We start from the raw sequence: 22,641 nt of genomic DNA on the forward strand, positions 1-22,641 counted from the left end.
AAATGCCTGTAACTCCACCGCAAGAGGATCAAACTCCCTTTTCTGGCCTCCAGGTACATACCTGCACATGTATGTGTACTTGCATACACATTCACACAAAACATGTACTTTTTTTTTTTTTTAAGAATGAACGCTGAGGAAAACAAAGCAAATATAACTGAGTACACCGTGTGTACAATGTTATATAACTATCCAGAACAGATTGGATTAACCAACAGTTACAGAGAGCAGGACACTGGAGGTTAGGATGGGAGAAGGATAATAACTGTATGTAAAGGGAAGCAAGTAAGGAAGGTTTTTGAAAGCATGGAAATGAACCTTATGTAGATTATGTTGGTGGTTATATGAGCATATGTATTCCTGAAAACTTAAATACTACACTTAAAATAAGTAGTACATTTAACTGAACACCAACTCTGTCTAATAACTTAAATCAAAAGCAAACAAAAGCTACAATAACGATACCAGCACACAAGGACTGACAAGGACTGGCAAACCATCAGTTGACAGATGATACTGGAATTCTATCTTAGGGATGGAAGCTTAAACTGAACCTCCTCAGTCCATCTGCCCACCCAGAGGCCAACTCATCTATCTCATCTGTCTAAGTTCCCTAAAATACCCAATAGAATCTGTCTAGTTACAAGTGTTCAGTAGGGCAGTAGTGGCGCTCACCTTGAATCCCAGCAGAGGCAGGTCGATCACAGAGGTCAACCTGGTCTACAGAGCAAGTTCTAGGGTGACCAGGGCTACACAGAGAAACTCAAATGCAAGGCCATGTGCACACTAGCTATGAGATTTACCACTGAGCTTCAGGCCTCAGCCTTGATGAGGCTAAATATTTTGACACCTACTAACAGAATTAGCTTTACCCAGTGACAACAACATACTGATATCTACCAAATTAACCAACAGATATAAAAAGCAAACAGCCAATTTCAAGAACGTGATCAATGGATATAAGTGTCTTAGCTGTACAAAGCATTTTAAAATTGTTTTTGTTTTGTTTGCAGACAGCAGGCAAGAGCTGGTATTATCACTGAGCTAAATCTTCATCCCCAGAGCTTTGTATTTTAAAGAATTTTAAGAACTCACGGGTCTAGCAAGATGGCTGTTGGGGACCATAGAAGTGACTCCACTAAAGGTGGTGGCGCACACCTTTAATCCCAGCACTTGGGAGACAGAGGCAGGCAGATCTCTGTAATATAGAGGCCAGCCTGGTCTACAGAGTTCCAGAACAGCCTAGGGCTGTTACACAGAGAAACCCTGTCTCCAACCAAAAAAAAAAAAAAAAAAAAAAGGGGGGGGGGAGTTCCATTCCATATTGACTTAAGGCCAGAAAGTGAACTCTTAATCTTTCAAGGATAAAGGTCTAAGACCTAAAGGTATAAAGTGTGGCTACTAAAGGATGTTTGGCCTAAGGTGTGGTCACGGGATCTCTTACCTAGATAATAGAATACTTGATCTAAAGTGAATTCCTAGAAGTCTTAATCCTAAAACCAGAAAACAGGTTTGGTCTAAGGTGTGGTTACTAGATCCTTTGAGATTTAAGGAAGTAACTATGTCTGTTTGTTTCTTGTATCATTGGTAAGAAAGTCCTTTTGCTTTCCTTCCCTTTTTAGTTGGGATTTTTAAGAACTTTGAGCAATAAACTTAAGGCGGATCCCAGCATTCACTGAATGCCCTCCCAAATCTATATTCTATCTCTAGCCTATTTTTCCTCAACCCGAACTCCACTTCTCAGGTACCAACCACACTAGACTGAGCAATGGCTCAGTAGGTAAAAAAGCATTTGCATTTACCATGTGACGCTGAGAACCTAAATTCAATCCTTGAATTCATATAAAAAAAAAGTTGGCTGTGATGACTCACAACTACAACAGTAATTCCATCACTGCTATGGTGAGATGGGAAACAGGAGAATCAGTCTGACCCTGCCTCAATATGGTGGGAGGAGAGAACCAACCCCCAGAAATTGCTCTGACCTCCAAGCACACTATGGTATATGCACTTCCACACTCTCACATACAAACAGTACGTCTTTTTTGTTTTGTTTTGTTTTAACATAAGAGTTACATTCTTTTGTCAATCCATAGGCATGTACATCATGTTCACATCTACCAGTATACTCTATCCAGTCTATATCTAAAATGACTCATTTCCTCCTCTTCCACCATCTGTTACTAGCTTGTCCTTTCTTCCCTCGAATAATGCAAGTCTATTAACTGCTCCAGTTTTCTTTTGGTGCAGCCTCCCAACTGACTGCAGAATAACCCTGTAAAGCATAGAAACTGCAGCGTCAAACTCCCACAATCCACATCCACAGCACTCCTCTTCTGATCCACGTAGGAATCACAAACTCAAATGCATCAGCAGATGACATGAAGACAGAGCATGGCGGGGCAACAGTAGACAGGAAAGCACAAGTTCTGGTTCAAAAGGCCAATAACTACAAAGCTCCAGTTTTCACACAAAACTAGAAATGGGTGTTTTGACATGCAGAGTGACAATCCTTAAAACCTGTGCAGATCAAATAAAATTGTCTGCGGACTCCTGCCTATATGTAGACTAGTCTGTAACTTGTGACCTAAAAGAAGTCCAAGATCTCGTTATAATCTACCTTTGCAAGGTATTATATATATCATCTATCTCAGTTGCTTCACTCAAGCTATACTAAGCAATCCACAGGACTACTGACTCATTCTTCCTCATAGAAATCACACACACTTGCCAGGGATGGGTGACAAATACCTGTAATCCCAGTTGTTGAGAGGTCAAAGCAGAAGATTGTCATAAATTCAAGGCCAGCCCAGACTACATAGCTATACTCTAAAAATGTGAGGGACAGCAGGCACCTGTACTCACATGCATGTAATTAAAAACTAGGGGGGAAGGGGATGGAGAAACAGCTCAATTAAGAGCACTTGCTCTTACAGAGGACAGGGTTCAGCTCCCAGACCCCACCCACACGGTGGTTTACAACCATCTATAACTCAAGTTCCAGGGAATTTGAAGCCCTTTTCTGACCTTCATGGGCACCAGGCACACATGCGGCGCACATACATATATGAAAACAAAATACTCATACACATAAAATAAAATATATGTAATCTAAAAAATTAAAATTAACATTAAAAAGAAAACAAGATAGTCTTCTACTTTGTCCCTGGTTACCTTTGCTATGACAGTCCCCTATCCCAGTACATCTTATACCCACAACTAATTCTGCCAAGTCTCAAAGAGCAGTTTTTAGAACGTTCCTTATGGAGCTGAAGAGATGGCTCAGTCTTGTATGCATAAGATTGGGAGTTGAGATTCCAGCAGCCATGTAAAGGCTGGGTGTATCCTGCATGTGCTTTTAATCATAGTATAATTTAGCCCAAAAGCCACAAACTCCAGACTCACTAAGAGACCAGACTTAAAGAGCATGGCCCCAGAGTGAAGAGAAAGACACCCAACACCTTCCTCAGGCCTCCTGTACACACATACATATGTATACATACACCACACATATAAACAATATTCACACACAAAATAAGCAACTAAAACGTCCCTTATGAAACTGTCTTCCTTCTAACTCACACATCACCAAATAAATTCATTTCTCCATAGAAGACTACAAACTACTAGAAGCAATATACATATCTGATTCCACTCTGTAGTTCCGTATCACCAAAGAGGACATGCTCAATAATGAATGAATGAAACTACTTACCTACTTATATAACAATGTGCACTTCAATTTGATGGTCACTGTGTTAACAAGATCCCTTAGGTTTTTCAGTATGGAGACTAGCAAGATCAGAGGGAGGGAACTGTAATATTAAATTTGAATGAGAATATGAACTCATGGTTCTTCTTGAACATATTCTTAGCCCTGTCTACCATAAGGGTCTACAAACAGTGGCAACAAATAATTTCTAGAAATATGCCCCCAAAAAAGCCATAGTATCACATAACATAGACATGGGACAATCTGATCCAAAAATGCCAGGAAATACACAAAGATGGGGGGTGGGGGTGGAGGGGTGGGGGCGCCATCAAAAGAAAAGTGGGAGCTACCTAGAAGGGGCTCTCATTAGCCAAATCTGGGACACAGAGAATCAGTGAAGATGGTAATCGACTATTACCACACTGAATAAACAAAAGCCCATGAGAGCACAGTGGCACAGATAGAGAGGTGGAAAATCAGGCTAGTTCTGTGAACATTAGCTAATAAACAGAAAGAGTGACAACTAGACCAAAATTTTGTAACTCTACTTTAATGAGAGACTTCCTGGTTGGGATACTGCAGTCTCTAGGTAAGGAGCAAGACTGTTACAAGGGGCCAAAAAAATGCCCTGCAGACAAACTCACCAAGAGCAAAGGAGAAAACTACAATTATTACAGAGATCTGGCTGGGGCCACCTTAACCAAGGGACAATGCAACATAGTTCCTAATGCCTCATGATGTGATTTGATATGAGATACATTTCTCCTATGATGAAGCATTGGTACCAAAAGCTTGGCTTGGATGCAGCATACCACAGCTCCAGTTTACAAGCAGCACAGTAGCTAAAGAAGCAAGTTAAACTACACCATGAGGAAATACTCAAATGAATGCAGAATGCTGCACATTGTTGCACATGTATAAAGCAACTAACTAACCTGGGCTCTCCCAAGAAGTCAGAGGGGAAAAGAAAGAAAAGTAAATAGCCTGTTCTAAATTAAGACAGTAAGTAAAGAGACAACTAAGTAAAAATTTAGGGGCAACAATACTAAAATGCTTACAACCTATTTTCACATATTTATGCAACATAGGAAAGATTTGCACCAGGGTAAGAAAGAAGGAGGTGAGGGAGGAAAACAAGAAGTGAGAGAAAGTAACACAGAGAAGATACCAAGGTGGCCCACAATGATTGCTGAGCCCAGGTGAAGAGAATGCTTCCCCTGTTTAACTCCCAACTCTATGTCATATGCTATTTCTCATGCAAAGTCAAGAGGCTTACCTCAGTGCTAGAACAACTACCAAGCTAGCAGAAAATCCTGATTTGGGGATTGGACAGGGAGGAAGACAACAAGTTTTAAAACTTCCAGTTTAAAGACCACTTACAGCTGGGCGTTGGTGGCACATGCCTTTAGTCCCAGCACTCAGGAGGCAGGCAGATAGATCTCTGTGAGTTCCAGGCCAGCCTGGTCTATAGAGCAAGTTCAAGAACAGGCTCCAAAACAATATAGAGAAACCCTGTCTCAAAAAACCAAAAAGATAAAATAAAATAGAGGCCACTTACCACCACTAGAGACTCAGGAGATACGTGCAGCCCAAGGCAAAGCCTACTCTAGGTGCAATGCTTTAATCGACATTCAAGTCTATGAACATGCTAGGAAAGCCAGACCTAAACCTCTGCCCAGGGCCAGATCTTTCAAAGCACCTACCACGCCCACCTCCTCCTCAGAAACTACTTCATATGTGAAATGGCATATGTACAAAATTACTTTTGTAACATTGTTATAACAAAAGAGTAGAAATGGTCCACATACCAACCCATCACCCCAGACTAGTTACACAAATTACAACCTATTCACACAATAAATCAGCGTTCATTTTTAAGTATCCCCTCAAAAAAAAAAAAACAAAGCCCTTTGGGAACGGATAATGCAAGATGATCACATCATATTTCAGATAAAATAAGTAAGAAAGATTTGGGAACTAGACAGATGTCTCAGCAGTTAAGAACACTAAGACCTGGATTTAATTTCTAGCACCATATAGTGGCTCACAATTGTCTGTAACTACAGTTCCAGAAATTCTAATGCTCTTTTCTGGCATCCTTGGTTACCAGGCACATGTGTGGCACAGACAAGTGTGGAAGCCCAAAAAAATAAAAAAAGGAAATAAGAAAAAAGAAAAAGAAGACAAACAAAAACAAAAAACACATAAGATAAAGTAATATTAAAAATAATTTTTAAAGAAAAGGTTCAGGCAATGCATGATAGAACATGCCTTTAATCCTGGCACTCAGGAGTCAAAAGCATTTTCTTTTGCACTATGTACTTTTTGGTTCATACCACACATACATACAATTTACTTTAAAATGTGTCAAGTACTGATGGCCATCTCCATTAGTCTTAAGTAATTAAGGTAGAAATTGCATGTAGTTAAAAAGAGTTAAACTAAAAATCCATCAAGAAAGGCATGAAAAAGTAACTAAGCAGCTAGAAGCACTTGACACTCTTGCAGAGGACCCATTTTCAGTTAGTTCCAGAACCTACGTGGCAGCTCATAAGCATCTCTAACTCCTCTTCTGGCCTCCATGGGCACTGCACACATGCAGTACACCTACATGCAGTCAAAACACCCCACACACATAAAATAAAAAATAAAATATTTTTTAAATCCCCTAAAGAATGGTGAAGTTGAGGCCAGCATGAGCTACACACACAGGGAAACTCAAAATTAACTTCCTGAAGGCGCTGCACTAGAGACCAACACAGCATCTCAATTATTCTAACAGCTAATTTTGACTCTTAGCACTGGTACAGCTGTTTCTATAACTGACGAGTAGGTAAAATAGCTGGCTTGTACTTAAGCTTTATGTTGCGATGTTAAAAATGTCTTTTAAAATACCATAGTGTACTTCCCAGAGCTAGGGAAGAGACACTCAGAATGGAGGCTGGCAAGGAGGGCAGGTATCTCTTTCCTATCTCTGCTCAGGTGACTTTTCTCTTGGTTTAATAACCAGATGTAGAACTGAAATTGTATGAATGAATAAAGGATGTGCAGTGACTTTTTGGAAACATACTTTAAAAACTATGACTCTATTGATCATCCAGTTAGAGTAAGAGAGAAGATGGCAACTGAATGTGATGATGTCACCTGGAACTGGGAACAGGAACCAGGAGTCTGTTAGGAAATCAGGGTGAGAGAGGTGTAACCATACTTCCTGGCCAACATCATAGCCCATCCCTGTACTGGCATTCCCAGACACAGTCTGTGTTTGAATAATCTCATAATTCTATTGATAAAAGTCAGCTACACCAAGGCAAAGGCTCCCAAATTTCTCTATTTGGTGAGCTCAGACCAATATTTCATATAAATACCTCTACCCTTAGATTTTTCTCATCTCTGGGCAAGTCAAATTCATTATTACTTTCAGGTAACATAAACTTACTCTTTCTCCTCTAATCTTGTGCTCTATTCCATACAGTATCACCCATCCTGGGGTAGAAACATCTACCCAAGGGCCCAAGGCAAGAGAAAAATCTAAAACTAATGATTATTTCTCAATTCCCCCATGACTAAAACCAACCCTTAAACTCTGTATAACTGTCACACATCCCCCAATCACTTTGGCTCACTTTTATCGCTGTCCACTAAGCCAAACAGATCTCTGCCTTCAGGCTCTTCATTTTGCATCCATTTGCCAAACTAACTTCCCAAAATGTGTTAGTTATCATTTCTACTTCAAGAACAAAATGAAAATAATGAGGCAGTAGGCTAAAAAACAGACTCCACTGAACAACATGTTGTAATGCAAGGAGAAATGTACTACTGGGTATGTGGCCCTAAGAGTATGTCCTATTTACAGCATACTATATGGTCAAATTATGTAAGCTTAGTAAGGCAACTATCTTCTTAAGAATAGAAAAATGGACAGAAAATGGGTCACAGCAATGACAAAGGAACTCATGCAAAACCAGGAGCCAGGGCTGGGAAAATAAATGGCTCAGAGGAAAGAACTCTTGTCCCACAAGCTGGAGGAGTAGTGTCAGAATCCCAGCACAAGTGGGTGTGGCTTCCCAAGACTAGGGAGGTGGAAACCTGATTCCTTGGAACAAGCTGGTTAACTAAGACTAGAGAACTAATGTAAATAAAGCAAGAGCAAACAATGAAAGACATCTGATGTCAGCTTCCAGCCTCTGAATGAACACACATGCAAACAGACACATACATATGAGCCTGCATACACACAAGAATGTACAACACATGGAAGGGAGAGAGGGAGAACAAGAACCTCGAAGACTTCTAAATCAAAAATACATTCAAGCTGACTATGCTATGTGACCTAAAAGCAAATGCTCTGAAGCAGGTTGTGGAGACACGCAGCTATAATCCCAGCACTGAGGGTGAAGGAGGCACACAATTCCTATCCAGGCTGGGTTACATACAAAATCCCATCTCAAAACCAAAAACAAAGTAAAAGGGGGCAAAAGGAAGAGGAAAACCCAAAACCCCAAATGCCTCAATTAGAAAAGGGTTTGGAAAGTGAGGTTTTGCCATCAAGAAATCTATCCACTCCACAGGAAACCAAAAAAAATTCTCTCTATCCATCCAGCAGATATCTTACTTAACATATTGGGTCCATGATGTGACCTGCTAGGCAAAGTTTACCTACAGCAAGAAAATGTTATAGTCATTTTGGCTGGAGTCTACAGGCCCTTCTGAATTAAACTAGTATATAAATTAGCATCGAACAAATCTTTCTTTAAAAGTATACTTAGGCCCAGGCAGTGATGGCCCACACCTTTAATCCCAGTACTTAGGAGGCAGAGGCAGGTGCATCTATGTGAACTCCACGCTAGCCTGGTCTAAAGTTTCAGGACAGGCTCCAAAGCTACACAGAAAAACTTTGTCTTGGGGAAAAGAAAAAAAAAAGAGTATACTTAGTTGTCCATTGGTGGTAGCACATGCCTTTAACCCCCCACACTCGGGAGGCAGAGCCAGTCAGCTTCCTGTGAGTTAGAGGCCAGCCTGATCTACAGAGTGAGTTTCCAGGACAGCCAAGAGTTATACAGAGAAATCATGTCTTTTTTTTTTTTTTTTTTTTTTTTTAAAAGAGTATACTTAGGGTGAGACACAGCTCAGTTAGTACTTACTCGTCCAGTATGCACAAAAGCCCTGGGTTTGATCTCCACTATCAAATAAAACAGTATAGTTGTGCATGCCTGTAACCCTCAAGCACTCCCCAAATAGATGCAGAAACATCACTAGTTTGAGGCCATCTTCAGCTGTACAGTGGGTTCAAGGTCAGCCTGAGCTACATGAGACTGTCTCAAAAAGAGAGAAGAAAATAATATACTAATCATGCCAACATACATATTATCACTCTATAATTTATAAATTAGTTTCTGGTCTTACACAACAGTATGGTAAAGCTACTGATGTTACCCCATCCCTAGGATGAAGATGCACTTTGAGCTGGGTACTGGTGGCACATGCCTTTAGTCCCAGAACTGAGGAGGCAGAGGCAGGCAGAGCTCTGAGTTCGAAGCCAGCCTGGTATACAGAGCTAGTTCCAGGACAAGCTCCAAAGCAATATAGAGAAACCCTGTCTCAAAAAAAAAAAAAAAAAAAAAAAAAAAAAAAAAAGCACTTTGAACACACTGAATTTCTGAGGATGCTAAAGACATCACCTTGGATGACAAATTGTAAGTTTACATGTTCCTATTTAAATAAAAATTTTGATAGTTACATTTCCAAGGTATCACACATATGCCAGTACACTGGCACACACCTGTAATCCCAGTGCTCCAGAGGACTACACAGGAAGATTCACTGTGTCTCAATGAAACCATGGTTATGGGGCAAGACCCAATCTCAAACACAAAACGCAGGAAGCAAACGCTTTAACGATTACTGACTGCTATAGTGAAGAGAACAGGTTTCAAACATCTTGACCATGGCAGCGTTTACCACACAGCACTGTTCTGAAAGATGATCTCAAACTCACTACTGGGGTTTGCTTGGGAAAGGGAGAGCCTGGATGGCTAATGGAACCTGAAGTCTAGACTTTAAGAGACAGGTAGAAACAGACATTCAACAATTACTTCCTTTTACTGAGACAGTATCACACTCTATAGTCCTGGCTGGCCTGGAACTCACAGCCAGCCTCCCAATACTGGGATTGTGGCTCACAAGCTGCCACATCCAGCTTCAATGATTTCTAAAACTAAGAAATTTGCATGCAGTGTTATAAGAGATCTCTGCCTGTGTACCTGTGACCAGATGTGGCTCTAAACAAGAAGAGCACAGAGGATAGAGGCATAGTCTCAGAAACCACATGCCTGGATTCCTCTCATCTCTGCTCTTGAGCACATTATTTAACCACTCTGTGTATTGACTTCCTCAGCAATGAAGCACTAGGAGTTCTTACCTCACCAGGTTATTGTAATAATGTTCATATCCAAAAAGTAACTTGACTAATCTTCAGGAGAGCATGTGTCCACTGACATCACCTGCTCTTCTTTTGGCTACTACAGCCATCACCCACAGCTCTGAAGGTGGTGTGGGAAATGCTTACCTAGATATTAGCAAATGCAAAAAAAAAATCCAACTCAAACAGGCCAGTATGTCAGTCTATAATAGAAAACTTTCAAACAGTACAGGGTGTAGGTAATCTAAAGGAAATAGTAAGTAATGAAAAAGTTGTGATTTCAAGGGTTTCCTGACTATATCTACCTGTCAGGCTGTCAGATTACAGGTCAAAAGAAGTGTATGCATTTGCACTATAAGCTATTTGAGTAAAACAATAAACATGAAGAAGGGATGGGAAAGATGAGGGGTTGAATTCACTGGAATTCCTCATGTACACCACACACTTTAATGTATCTGCCTGACTTGTGCTCCTTAATTACTTTCATATTCATCCCAAAAACTGACTAAAGATCTGCTGAATTTTCAGAAAGCAAGCAGAGCACCAGAAATGATCAAAATACTGTGCTACTAGTTTATGTCAACCTATCACAAGTCAGAGTCACTGGACAGGAAGGAGCTTCCACTGAGAAAATACCTCAATAAAATAGGGCTGTTGACAAGTGTGTCTGGCTTTTTTTTAAATTAGTGATTGATGAGGGAAGGCCTACAAAAAAAAAATATGTCCTGGCAGCAACAATAAACCATACAAGAAAATGTCTCAAAATGGTCTCTTGTTTTATGAACTAGCTACCCAAAACCCCTCAAATCCCTGTTACTCTCTATTAAGACTCTGGCTAGATACTTAAGGTATAGTTGTACTACTTACATTTTCTCAGCTGTTTTGTTTTGTTTTTTGCTTTTTTGAGACAGGATTTCTCTGTGTAGTCCTGGCTATTCTGGAACTCACTCTGTAAACAGGCTGGCCTTGAATTCAGAGACCCACTCGCCTCTATGGCCTGGGTGTTGAGATTAAAGGTGTGAGTCACCACCACCTGGCCATTTATGCAGTTTTTCCTGGTAATTCTACCACAGCCCCTTCACTGACCCACATACACACAATACTAAGCACAAATATCCAATTATCTTCCATTCCCTAGCAAAGGAAAAAGAAAAGGTTTGTTTATTGTTTGAAACACAGTCTCACTGTAGCTCAGGCTGGCCTCTAACCTGCAGCAATCCTCCTGCTTTAGCCTCCCAAGTACTGAGATTACAGGAGTGAGCCACAACAATCAACTCTAAAAAGACTTTTATTTTTTAAGTTTCTCTCAGTGAGTTGAGTCCCACAAAACAACACAACACAGGGCGAGGCTTACCTGGAAGTACTCTGCACTTCAGATCCACCACTGACTGAATGGGGCATCCCCTTTCAGACTAGTCTGAGAAAAGACAGCAGTCAAGCATCTTCCAAGACTCTCCGTTTACTGTATCCAGCTTTCTTCAACAAAATCCCAAACATGCACTTCGGTAACTGTTGAAAGACAGAGAGCAATCCATACACCCACCATGGCACCAGCTGCAAACAACAGCCACCAAGAATGGAAAGAAAGGAATGGTGGATCTGAGACACAGACCTTGGACATGAAGGGCCTGGGGCAGCACCCCTCACCCCAGCACTGAGAGAAGGATTTTACATAACAAATAATGAAATACAGCTAATATTATTATTTACTCATGATAAATAGCATACAAATCTACAAATGGGAGCAACTAAAAACTTACTTAACCATCCACATAAACTGCCGCTGATCATTCAATACAATGAACTTCTGTCAGTTGTCTATGACAGCTCTTCCACCATTACAAAAAGCAGTTTGCGGGCCAAAATGGAAATAAGTGAGGGTTCAAATATCTCCCAATATTTACTGATATACTTATCAAAGAAATCATCTAGTTTGCTGCTGAAAAGACATCAAACCTACATATATTCCTCAAATCTTTGATGTCCAACCATAACATAGAACATTCTTAACCATGACAAGTTCACAAGAGGTCAATACCCCACAATAGCTGATCATCAGGTAAACCAAAGAAACAATAAAGAACACTAATCAATAATTTACAAGATGACACCCATAAACATTACAGCCCATCCAAATTCTATTAACATTTTTTTCTACCATATGAGTTGTCCCATTAGACTGCAAATCCTAACAAGCTATAACAAAAAGAGAAAAGACACTAAATAGGATGGACAATCAGCGAGAACATGAAGATTCAACTTACTTGTCACACTACTGCCTAAGTGTCCCTGCAGCATTAAATACCTATAGGCAGCTGATGGGCATATTTAATTCTCAGGAATGTCTCCCAAGCCCCTTCTATGGCAGATGAAGCCATGCTGTTTTCATAAAGAACAAATGCCAAAGGACAAGGGTCAGAAAACCCATTATTTTCAGGACAGAGGACACAAATACTCTCACAAGGCCCTAGGTAATGAGAAAACTCCAGATTACTCCACATTCAAAGGCCCATTACCAAAAAGAGCTATGCAACTGCAAGGTCCCAAGCATTAATGTCATAGCAGAATATATCCTAAAGGTGCCTTAGTCCCCTCTTAGCAGCAAACAAGTTCCTGATAAAGAATTTCTAACCCTTCTGAACTCTGAACAGTCCACAGGCGATGAATATAGTTGTGCTGACTTTAGCACTATGGGCACTGAAGGAACTGAATGCCTATCTGAGGGACTGCAACACAGGGAACAGATGCAAACACTTCAGTCCTCACAACTTAAAGAAAGCATGCAAGTGAAGCACCATGCCAAAACTAAAAGTTCAATTTGTTCCTCACTAGTTGATGTTACTGAGTCAAGAATGAATTGAAGGCTAGGGATGTGACTCAGTTGGCAAAGCACTTTCCTAGCATTCAAAGAGTGGTTCCCAATCTTCCCAATGCTGCAACCCTTTAATGCAGCTTCTAACACTATGTTGATCCCTAACCATAAAATTATTTTCATTTCTACTTCATAACTGTAACTTTGCTACTGCTCTTGACCCACAGGTTGAGAGCTGCTATCCTAGGGTCTGCCCTGTCACTTCATTAACCTGGTGCACATCCCTGTAAGCCCAAGACTCCAGATGTAGAAGCAGGAGGACAGAAGTTCAAGGGCATCTGTGGCTACACAGCAAATTCAAGGCCAGCCTACGATACATGAAACCCTGTTTTAATTAATTAAACTGGAAATCCCAGTGTGACAAAAGTATCCAGTGAACTACGCTGGTAGCTGGTTGCTAAAGCAATATACTCTGCTTTTTTCAAAGTGCAACTTCCATCCACACTGCAGGACAGGACACAACAAACAAGCACTTCTCCAACCAACTCATTTTTCACTGTACTCAAGCCTCTGGCCTTTCCTTGTACTGTTGAGTTAATTTTTCACCCTTCCCTCCAAAGAACAACCTCTCAAATGCCTAACTGGCCGAAGCTTTGCAGAAGATTAACAGGTGAAGGCTAAGAGAGTGAAGACTGACTTCTCCCTGCCTCTTCTCAGACAACCAAAGTATAACTTTATCATCCGTTTTTTGTTGTTGTTGTTGTTGTTGTTGTTTTTTTTTTTTTTTTTCAAGACTGGGTTTGTCTATGGCTTTGGAGGCTGTCCTGGAACTAGCTTTTGTAGACCAGGCTGGTCTCAAACTCACAGAATCTGCCTGCCTGTTCCCCAAGTGCTGGGATTAAAGGAGTTCGCCACCACTGCCCAGCTTTATCATCAGTTCTTAAAAGCCGCTAAAGGCTCTCAGCTTAGCTCCTTAGAAAGCCCACAATTGGGCTCTTCCTTCTGTAGAGGGCCTATTCTAGAGACCACACCCATCATATTTGCACAGTTCTCCACTCACAAGATAGCATTTTTATCTCTTTTCCCTCCATTTTTCTCGTTAATGTCCCTAATTCTACCTCACTGCACTCTGGCCTGTGAAGAAGGCCTTTATGTTGCCTAACCATGAGAGGGAATTTCCTCAACAATCTTCCTGCTGATGTCACAAAACTCTACACAAAACTCAACATTTGTTAAGACAGTATGGCCAAGGTTAGAGACACCAACTGGATTGTCAGGTCCTCCTAGTCGTCTCTCATTTGTCTCCAAAGACAAACTTCCTGTTAAGCAATTGTGATCAAGCAGAAACTTAACAGAAGGTAACAAGCTCATTCTTGACCAACAGGTTTTCCCCCATTGTCAACTAATTCAATTAACAATTCAACCCGGAAGGAAAGCTTGCTTATTCGGTTAATGGTCAAAACCACCTGGTGCTCTGCCAAGAACCAAAAATCTTCACTTCAAAGAACCCCATAAACCAATGAAACACTACTCAGAATATTCAATGCTCACAAACACTAACCACACAGTCTCTTTCTACTGGGATACCCAACACAGGGCTGGGGAGGAAGTAGGGATTGTCTCTATAGCTGCAGAAAAGGTCTGATCAGACCAACTGATAGTTCCCACTACACATCATGATACCTCTCCCATATTTTCCAAACCATTGTGGACAGTGTAAAATGTTATTATCACTTCCATCAAAGAATGATTCATCCCATCTAAGAACTAAAAGCAACTGAAAATTAAATCTCTAAAAATAAATGTACATACATGTAAATAGCTTTACGAATAAACACATGCACAAATCATGAGGAAAAAGACTAACTTTTCTCACACCATCTGTTCTGATTTTGCTTTATAAAATATAGGTTCCTGAAGGCTTGTCATGATGGCACACACTTATAATCCTAGCACTTAGGACATCAAGGACATCAGGACATCAAGTTTGAGCCAGCCTGGGCTACACAGTAAATTCAAGACTAACCTAGGTTATGAAATGAGACCCTGTCTCAAAGTTTTTAAAGCCATTAAAAAAATTATAAATAAAAGTCAGGGTTTGCAAGGTAAACCAGATTGCCATGTAAGCTCAGCAATTCAAGGTCAGTCCCTGGGAGCCACAAAATGTGGGCAGAAAAGACTCCACGAGTTGTCCTCTGACCTCCACATGAACACTCATGGCATTCACCACACATGCTCACACTCTCATACACAGTCACACACAGTAAACCTCACACAGACACACACACATAAATACACTTAATGCTTATGCATACACGGTAATAAAACATTTTTTTAAAAAGAAGCATCATCCAGATGTTGTGGTATACACCCGTAATCCTTGTACTAGGAAGACAGACAAAGGAAGAATATGTGTTTGAATATGGTCTTGACAACTTAGTAACGATCTTAAATATTAAAATTAAAGAGGGTCCCTCCACTTGCACATACAGTTAGTAAGGCTGTCCCCTCTGCAAAGTCATTTCATATACATGTCTCTTAGCCTTCCAAATAATTCAGAAGGTCAGCCAGGTTTCTGTGCATATATAGTTAAGCTACAATAAAGCTTCCTCCAAGGTCACACAGCAAGTGCAGAGCTGTGGTAGAAAATCAGGTGTTTCACCTTACAGCCTATGTATGCCCTTTCTCCTAGTTAAATCACAATTTTTTTTTAAAGTCAGGAAACCCTTGCAGCTTATCAACTGTTCTCACCAACAGATAGAAAAATATCATGGCTTCCTCATTTCTTGGCTAATCACCAGTCTAGGATGCTTTTTTAAGTCAATATTTATATATGTAGGTCTGTACATGATGGTTAAATGTCTATGCATGTGGGCCACACACAAACTTCCACTTTCCCTCACCAGTCTTTTTCTTTTATACACATCTTTATGTTAAAGCTATCAAAGGAAAATCTTAAAAGGTATCATAACCCCTAACATTAATTTAAATTAATAAATAGCCACCAGCACTACACACTTAGCACACGGTGAAGGAAGGATCATCAGCTGTAACTTCTGGCACGAGGGTTTAGACACAAATCCAATTCTGTGTAACATGCAGTAATAATGTGAAGGCTCCATAAAGAATTGGTAACAGGTGCAGCTTCCCAGACATGAAGATGGCTAAGATAGAGAGAAGAGTTCACCATTAAACCAACAGCTACTAGAAAAGTGCACTGTGTATGTGAAGGAGCCATGGCCAGAGCAAGGGCCACAAAGACCTTTTCATTTCATGGGGGACACAAACACATAACTACAGCATAAGCTTAGACTATTCTAAGTACCACTAGATAATTCATTCATTTAAGGATTGTTCCACAAAAATTGTGCTATGCAGCCAAACAAGATGGTATCTGCCAGCACCACACAAACTGACATCAAAGGGGTGGCTTCCATTATGTCTCCTGGGCTGACAAAGGTTTATCAGCAGAAACAAAAGAAAGATTGCTGAGATGTGACCTAGCCAATTTGGCCAGAGGCTGCTCAAGAATGGAGTTCTATCAATAAACAGCAGCTACCTTCAAAAGATGTACTCAAGGCAGTTTTCTATGAGTGCTGACAACAGAAGAGTATGAGCAGAGTACGAAGGACCAGCATCCCTTGACTCTGGCTGAGTATAGCAGAGAAGAAAGCAGGAAGAAAGGATGAAGGGAGATTCAAAGACAAAGGAAGTGGAGGAGGTAAATGGATTGGAAGTGGAATGAAAGCAGAATGAGCAGGCCTGGAAAAGCAGGCTATAGCCCCAAAAGTACTGCCACATGTGTTCAGGTCTAGGAACATAATGTTAATGGCCTAGTGAGTATCCGGGGCTAGCTCCCTACTTAAAGGACAGACTACAGCAGTCAGGGCCATCCTTGTCAAATCTGAAGGACATTTAGCCTACTGCAAATCCTCAGACAGATTATATATTAGAGCCAGGGCCTCTTTAGACAGGTCAAAGATCCTATAAACACATGTGGGCCCTGAAACCCGCATCTACTTCTGCACATGTGGTGAGTTAGCAGTCACCAGAGAGCAATGAGGGGATGGATAGCTGCTGACATCCAATTTCTTGATTGATTCACTAAACAATCTTATTTGCCTCACTAAGCCAAAGATAGGAAGGGAGGGGGAGAAAAAAACTGAACCTAAAAGAAAACAGAGAAAAACACGAACAATTACCTATCAGTTTTGCAGCCTGCCTATACTTCAATAGCTCTAAAAATAACATTTATATTGCACCTTCTTAATAAGGACCACCATATTTTAATCTGCATTACTTCATTCACTTAAGAGATTTAAAACAAAAACTGGAGAGATGGCTCAGCGGTTAAGAGCTGTTTGTCCAAAGGTTCTGGATTCAATTCCCAGCACCCACATGAAATCTCACAACTATCTGTAACTACAGTTCTAAGGGATCCAACACCCTCACAAGAAAAACAAAACAAAACAAAAAAGCATGAATGCAAAGTGCCAATGTACAGAAAATAAAATTTAAAAGAGATAAAAACAAAAGGAAATGACACACTTAGGGTCTCTCAGCAGAGGGGAATCCTTCAACAGCTAATAACGCAGCAGAAGTGTAACCAGTCAAGTTTTGCTCACTCCATGAGGCAGAATTATCAGACTTAAAAAGGGTTCCTCTATGTAGCCCTAGTAGTCCTAGAACTCACTTTGTAGACCACACTAGCCTCAAACTCAGAGATTTGCCTCCCTCTGCTGGGATTAAAGGTGTGGGCCACCACCACCTAGCTAATCCTTAAACGTCTTTAAAATTAAGATTTATTTATATGCTGAATGCATGCATTGATAGTGCTTTCTGGAGGTTTGTTCTCTCCTTCCTCTGAGTCCTAGGGAATGAAACTTAGGTAGTCAGACTGGCACCTTTACCCATTGGCTGTGTTCTTGAACCGTTAGAAGCATTTTGCTGTCTTTTCCTAGGAGAAACTAGCCATCTCTGTCAATCTGCAGCTCTTCTGAGTGCTTCCTAAAGAGTGCCTATACATCAACCCATGCTCCCAATTCCATGTGATGCACTGAACTGTGATACCGTCTGCATTCTTTCCAGTGAAATCAGCAAACCAGACCCACAGCCTGGTGAACTATTTCCAAAATGGATCACTGCTGTTCTAACCAACTCATAATAAAGCATTGTTACAGAGAACTTTAGAAAACGGGTCCATTAAGCTGGCCCAGGACTGGGCCAGTATAAAACCATGAAAGCCACATGGCAATTAAATTATTCACTATCAGCAACTATGAATCCATTGTCATTTATAGCCAGACATACCCTAGCACTTGGAAGGCAGAAGCAGGCAGATCTCAGTGAGATTGAGGTCAACCTGGTCTACAGAGTTCCAGGACAGTCAGGGCTGTTACAGAGAATCCCTGTTTCAAAAACTCAAAAACAAAAGAGTTCAGTTATCACCTAGCTGAGGACAGTGGCACAGACGCATAATCCCAGCACATGGAAGGCAGAAGCAAGAAGATTGGGAGTTCAAGGCCAGTTTTGGCCAGAAAGTTCCAGGCCAACCTGGGCTAAATGAGATGACCCTAGAAGAGGGTAGGGAGTTGGTAAAAGGAGTATGTGTTAAAAAGAGGGGAGGCAGGTAAGAGGAAAAAGAAGGAGAAAATGGAGAGAGGGAGAGAGGACAAGAACACTCTTAAGGTCTTTATTAAAGTCAGAATGCCAGAGATATGCAAGCACCTTTGGCAGACCCAGGCCTCAAGTAGGGGTAAAAGTCACAAATTTTAACTATTCTAGTACCATCCTTCTCCTCCAACCATCTCCTTGCTAGGGATAGGATAGTGTGCACTAGGGTAAACTATAGGTGTAGTCTCCACTATAACTAGTTTTAATTTCTCCCAAATGTATAAAATAAAACAAAAACGATGGACTGGAGTGAAGTAGCTTAATGGCAGAGCAGTTGCCCAGAATGAGCCAAGCTTGGCTCTGAGCCCTGTAAAAGAAACAGTAAAAGGTATCTAGTGGCTCACACCTGTAACCCCAGCACTTAAGAGGCTGCCAACAGGAGGGCTGCCATGAAGTAGAAGGTTGACAATTAAGAACTGAAGATGACACAGTCAGTTTCCTCTTTGTGATGCAGTGCAATCTAGAAGAACACACACCGATCCTGTCAGACATTAAGTACCAAACTCACACAGGCACCATAATCACAAATATCCGAGTCCAGAAGAAGATTCACAAAAATTTGAAATATTTTGTGTTCTAGGCTTTCAAAATACCATCAATTTAACCGGTTCTCCTCCTTCAATCATTTGGACATCATTATTAAATGAATTTTCAGCCAATTTCTGGAAACTGTAATTGAAATATAGTGAATACAGAAAACCAGATGCCCCTGGGTTTTAAAGACATTCTGATCTGCTCATTAACGCTAGACTTCTTGAGTAGTGGCTAAGCACTCTCAAGCTTTATTACACTAAAATAAACACCTACAGTTCATTGAAAAGGCTGCCTAGGCGTACTAACAGATATCACCTTTGATGAGAAAAAAAAAAAATCTTTAAAATTATGCCTTTAATCCCAGCACTTTGGCAGAGCACGCAGATCTATGTGAGTTCAAAGCCACCATGGCCTACAAAGAGAGTTATAGAATAGGCTCCAAAGCTACAGAGAAAGCCTGTCTTGGGGGGGGGGGGGGGAGGAATCTAACTTTCTATATCCTCAGTTGGGCTGACATCTCTTCCTATAATCACACAAAGTCTAAACCATCCATCAGGGATTCATGGTTCTAAGCTTGTGCTCTAGCACTGAGGTGCACCCCAACCAGCACCCAAAACAAACCTTTTTGGTTATAAGCATAGAAAACAAGGAAATGTGGGGTAGAGACTTTCTTTAGTCACATACTAAAAACCTATGCCTTGGGTTACACTGTATTTCTTCTAACTCTTTTGAAGAAAACATTTTGGCTGTTTGAAGTAAATGTGTTTCAGTTTGAAGTACTCGACACACTGAAAGCTGATATACTGTTTAAGAAGATGGAACATGTCTGAAATTACTTTGCCAAAACAGAGGTCAGCAAGATGGCTCAGCCAAAAGGCATTTGATCATACAAGCCTGACAACATGAGTTCAATTTAGGGTACCCAGGTAAAGACAGAAGACAAGTGACTGCAAAGTTGTCCTCTGATCACCAAATGCCCACTGTGGTACATTTGCACATTTGTAATAATACATTTAAAAAAATGTTTAAAAGATATTGTGTCAAAATAACCCACTTCTAAAGTTGCCTAAACTGTTGATGCTGAAAAGGAAACACTCCTCAGGACCTAAAAATCAACATCCCACAAGTGACAGAATTCCTTCAAACACATACACCCCAGATCTACCAAAGGTTTTCTTTTTCCCCAATTTTCAACAAGTCCAGTTCTGCACGTTGTGCAGAGGACAGCAGACATGACACTACCACTGTATTTATTTTATGCTACTATACTTCCATTTTAAAACGTATAACTCAACTCCCTGGATAACATCATCCACAGAAACCATGAGGCTATCCGACAGACTTTCAGTATCACCATTTATTATTTATAGCATTAAATGGGGGAAGTGGCTCTGATGTCACCAACCCTACCCAGTGGAATCACTGACTCAATAAGCATGTTCACACTGAAGAAAAATCGACGAGGAAAACGTTTTGCTACGTTCAGTAGATCTTTCACCTTTCCTTACTACCCTGGAGCTGATACTAATTGTTACTGTATTAGCAGAGATACAAAGAAACTATCAACGGTTTCACAGGAAGAAGCCCTTTGTGTATGTCCATTTGCAGAGGCTGATTTCCTTCCAACTCTCCTGAGCCGTTTGATTTCCCTCACGTTTAAATTGGGAGGTAATACCAGCCATATTATTTCTTCCACCAATAAGCAAATTCTTCACTTCTTCCAGCCACTCACTCACAGTCCTGTTTCCAAAAACCCTTCTGGCACCAAGTCTGAGGTCAGAGAGGGGTTAGGGGTGTCCGGGAAGATCTTATCAGTCTGGCTACCAATGGTTTCTAACAGTAAAAGGGATCGTTACTTCTCTGTGGGTCAAGAATCCACCTCTGTTTTCTTTCTTTTTTCTTTCTTTCTTTTAAAGAGCGGGTGGCGGGTAATGAGGGCGACCTCTTCCCCCTCCCCTCTCATTTCCCAAATGGTAAAGTTATGGTTTCCCTTTCTGTGGAATGGAATCCAGAGTACCTGAGGCCTTGCTATACAAACATCCTTCACGGCAGGGTAGAAAACCCTTTGTCCAAGAAGCCTGACACCACAGGGGCCCAAAAGAGACGCCCCTTATCCAGCAAGCCTCAAACTCGAGGGCACCCCCAACATCCCAGCCCTACGGGGCCTATCTTGGCATCCACACAGCCGAAGCTTGGGGAGAAAGTCCTGAGAGCCCCCCCCCCCCAAACCTACCCCCTCGCACCTAGGTTAGGGAGGCCGAAGCGGCCCCAACTGGTTCTCGGACTCCCTCCAACCACCATCACCCTCGGCTTGAGCGCGGCCGGGAACCGCGATGCGGGCCTGCCCGGAGGAATGGGAAGGGAAAAGAAATCCCCTTCTAAAAAGAGACTGCGATGGCAAGGCAAGAGTGAGCGGAGGCTCCCGGAGGAGCGAGGCAGGGGCGCCAGAGACCGGTCGGAGCCCGGCAAAGGGGGGAGGGGGCGCGGGGAGAGGAGTCCGGGCCGGCCCGGGAGCGCGAGGCGTCAGCAACGAGCCACAGCAGGGGACCGGCCGGGCCCGGGCGGCAGGGAACGAGGGCTGGCCTGGCACGGACGCCGAGGTGGGCAGGCCCCCGGGCCGCCGGCTGGCCGGAAGAACGGAGGGCCAACGGGCCGCACTCACCATGAGCTCGATGGTCTTGTCCTCAATCACCGAGTCGGGCTCCATGGCGGCCCCGGCGGCCCCGCCTCGCTCTCCCCGCTCAGCAGCGAACGGCCCGGGCGGAGGAGGCGGTGGCAGCGGCGACGGTGGAGGCGGCTCTCGCACCCACTCTAGCTGCCAGCCCGCCCGGGCCGCCGGCAGCTCCGCCCTCCCCTTTGCCGGACGTAGGACGCGCAGCGGGCACTACAACTCCCGGTAACCACCGCGGCGCGCGCGGCCTTGTGGGAGCAAGAAGCCGCCAGGCCCACTCTGCCAGGAGTTCGTCACTAAATAGTGAGCTTCGGGGAGCGCAGGGCTGAGAGTGTGGGAAGTGTAGACCTGGAGAATCTAGGGCTTGCTCGGGGTAGGGCCTCGTGAGTGCCGCGACTACTTGTCCCAGAAATCCTCGCGCGCGAGGTCTCCTTCCGGCTGGTCGTTCCTGACTTCCTGGCAGCCCAAGGCTGCCCAGACCCGGACGGAAACTCGGAGGCAACTCCTCACTTGTCTGCGATCTTTGCGGTGCGACCGGTTTCCGCACATGCGCCGTGGGTGTCTGCAGTGCCCACTCGTCGCCCAGGTGGCTGTACCGCCGCTTCGTGTATGTTGCATTTGGTAGAGACAGGTAGTGGCGACAGGTGGGTCCAGGTGCACTAGGAATGGTGGAAGGGGGCCCGAGAGCCCGAGGTCGCAGCCAAGGGAAGATGGACATCTCAAGAGGAAGAGTTTGGAGACCGAGTTGAGAAACAGGTGTATTAAGATCTGCTGCACTGACTGGGAGGACCTGAACCATGAGAAGGAAGTTTGTTCGG

At 42.4% G+C, this 22,641-nt stretch overlaps 1 protein-coding gene across 4 annotated transcripts in view; it reads right to left on the reverse strand.

Annotated features, from left to right (window-relative positions):
- Positions 1-22,012, reverse strand: part of Fbxw11 (F-box and WD repeat domain containing 11) — a 100,796-nt gene extending 78,784 nt beyond the window's left edge. For 2 of the 4 annotated variants that reach the window (XM_051180985.1, XM_051180984.1), the window contains exon 1: positions 21,815-22,011. In XM_051180985.1, the coding sequence (XP_051036942.1) occupies positions 21,815-21,859 (45 nt within the window). In that variant the 5' untranslated portion in view covers positions 21,860-22,011. Of the gene's footprint in view, positions 1-21,814 lie in introns of all 4 variants that reach the window. The other 2 variants (XM_051180983.1, XM_051180986.1) reach the window with 2 other exon arrangements.
- Between the last annotated feature and the right edge of the window lie 629 nt (positions 22,013-22,641).

Source organism: Phodopus roborovskii, unplaced genomic scaffold, assembly GCF_943737965.1.
Source record: "Phodopus roborovskii unplaced genomic scaffold, PHOROB, whole genome shotgun sequence".
Taxonomy (NCBI): Eukaryota; Metazoa; Chordata; class Mammalia; order Rodentia; family Cricetidae; genus Phodopus; species Phodopus roborovskii.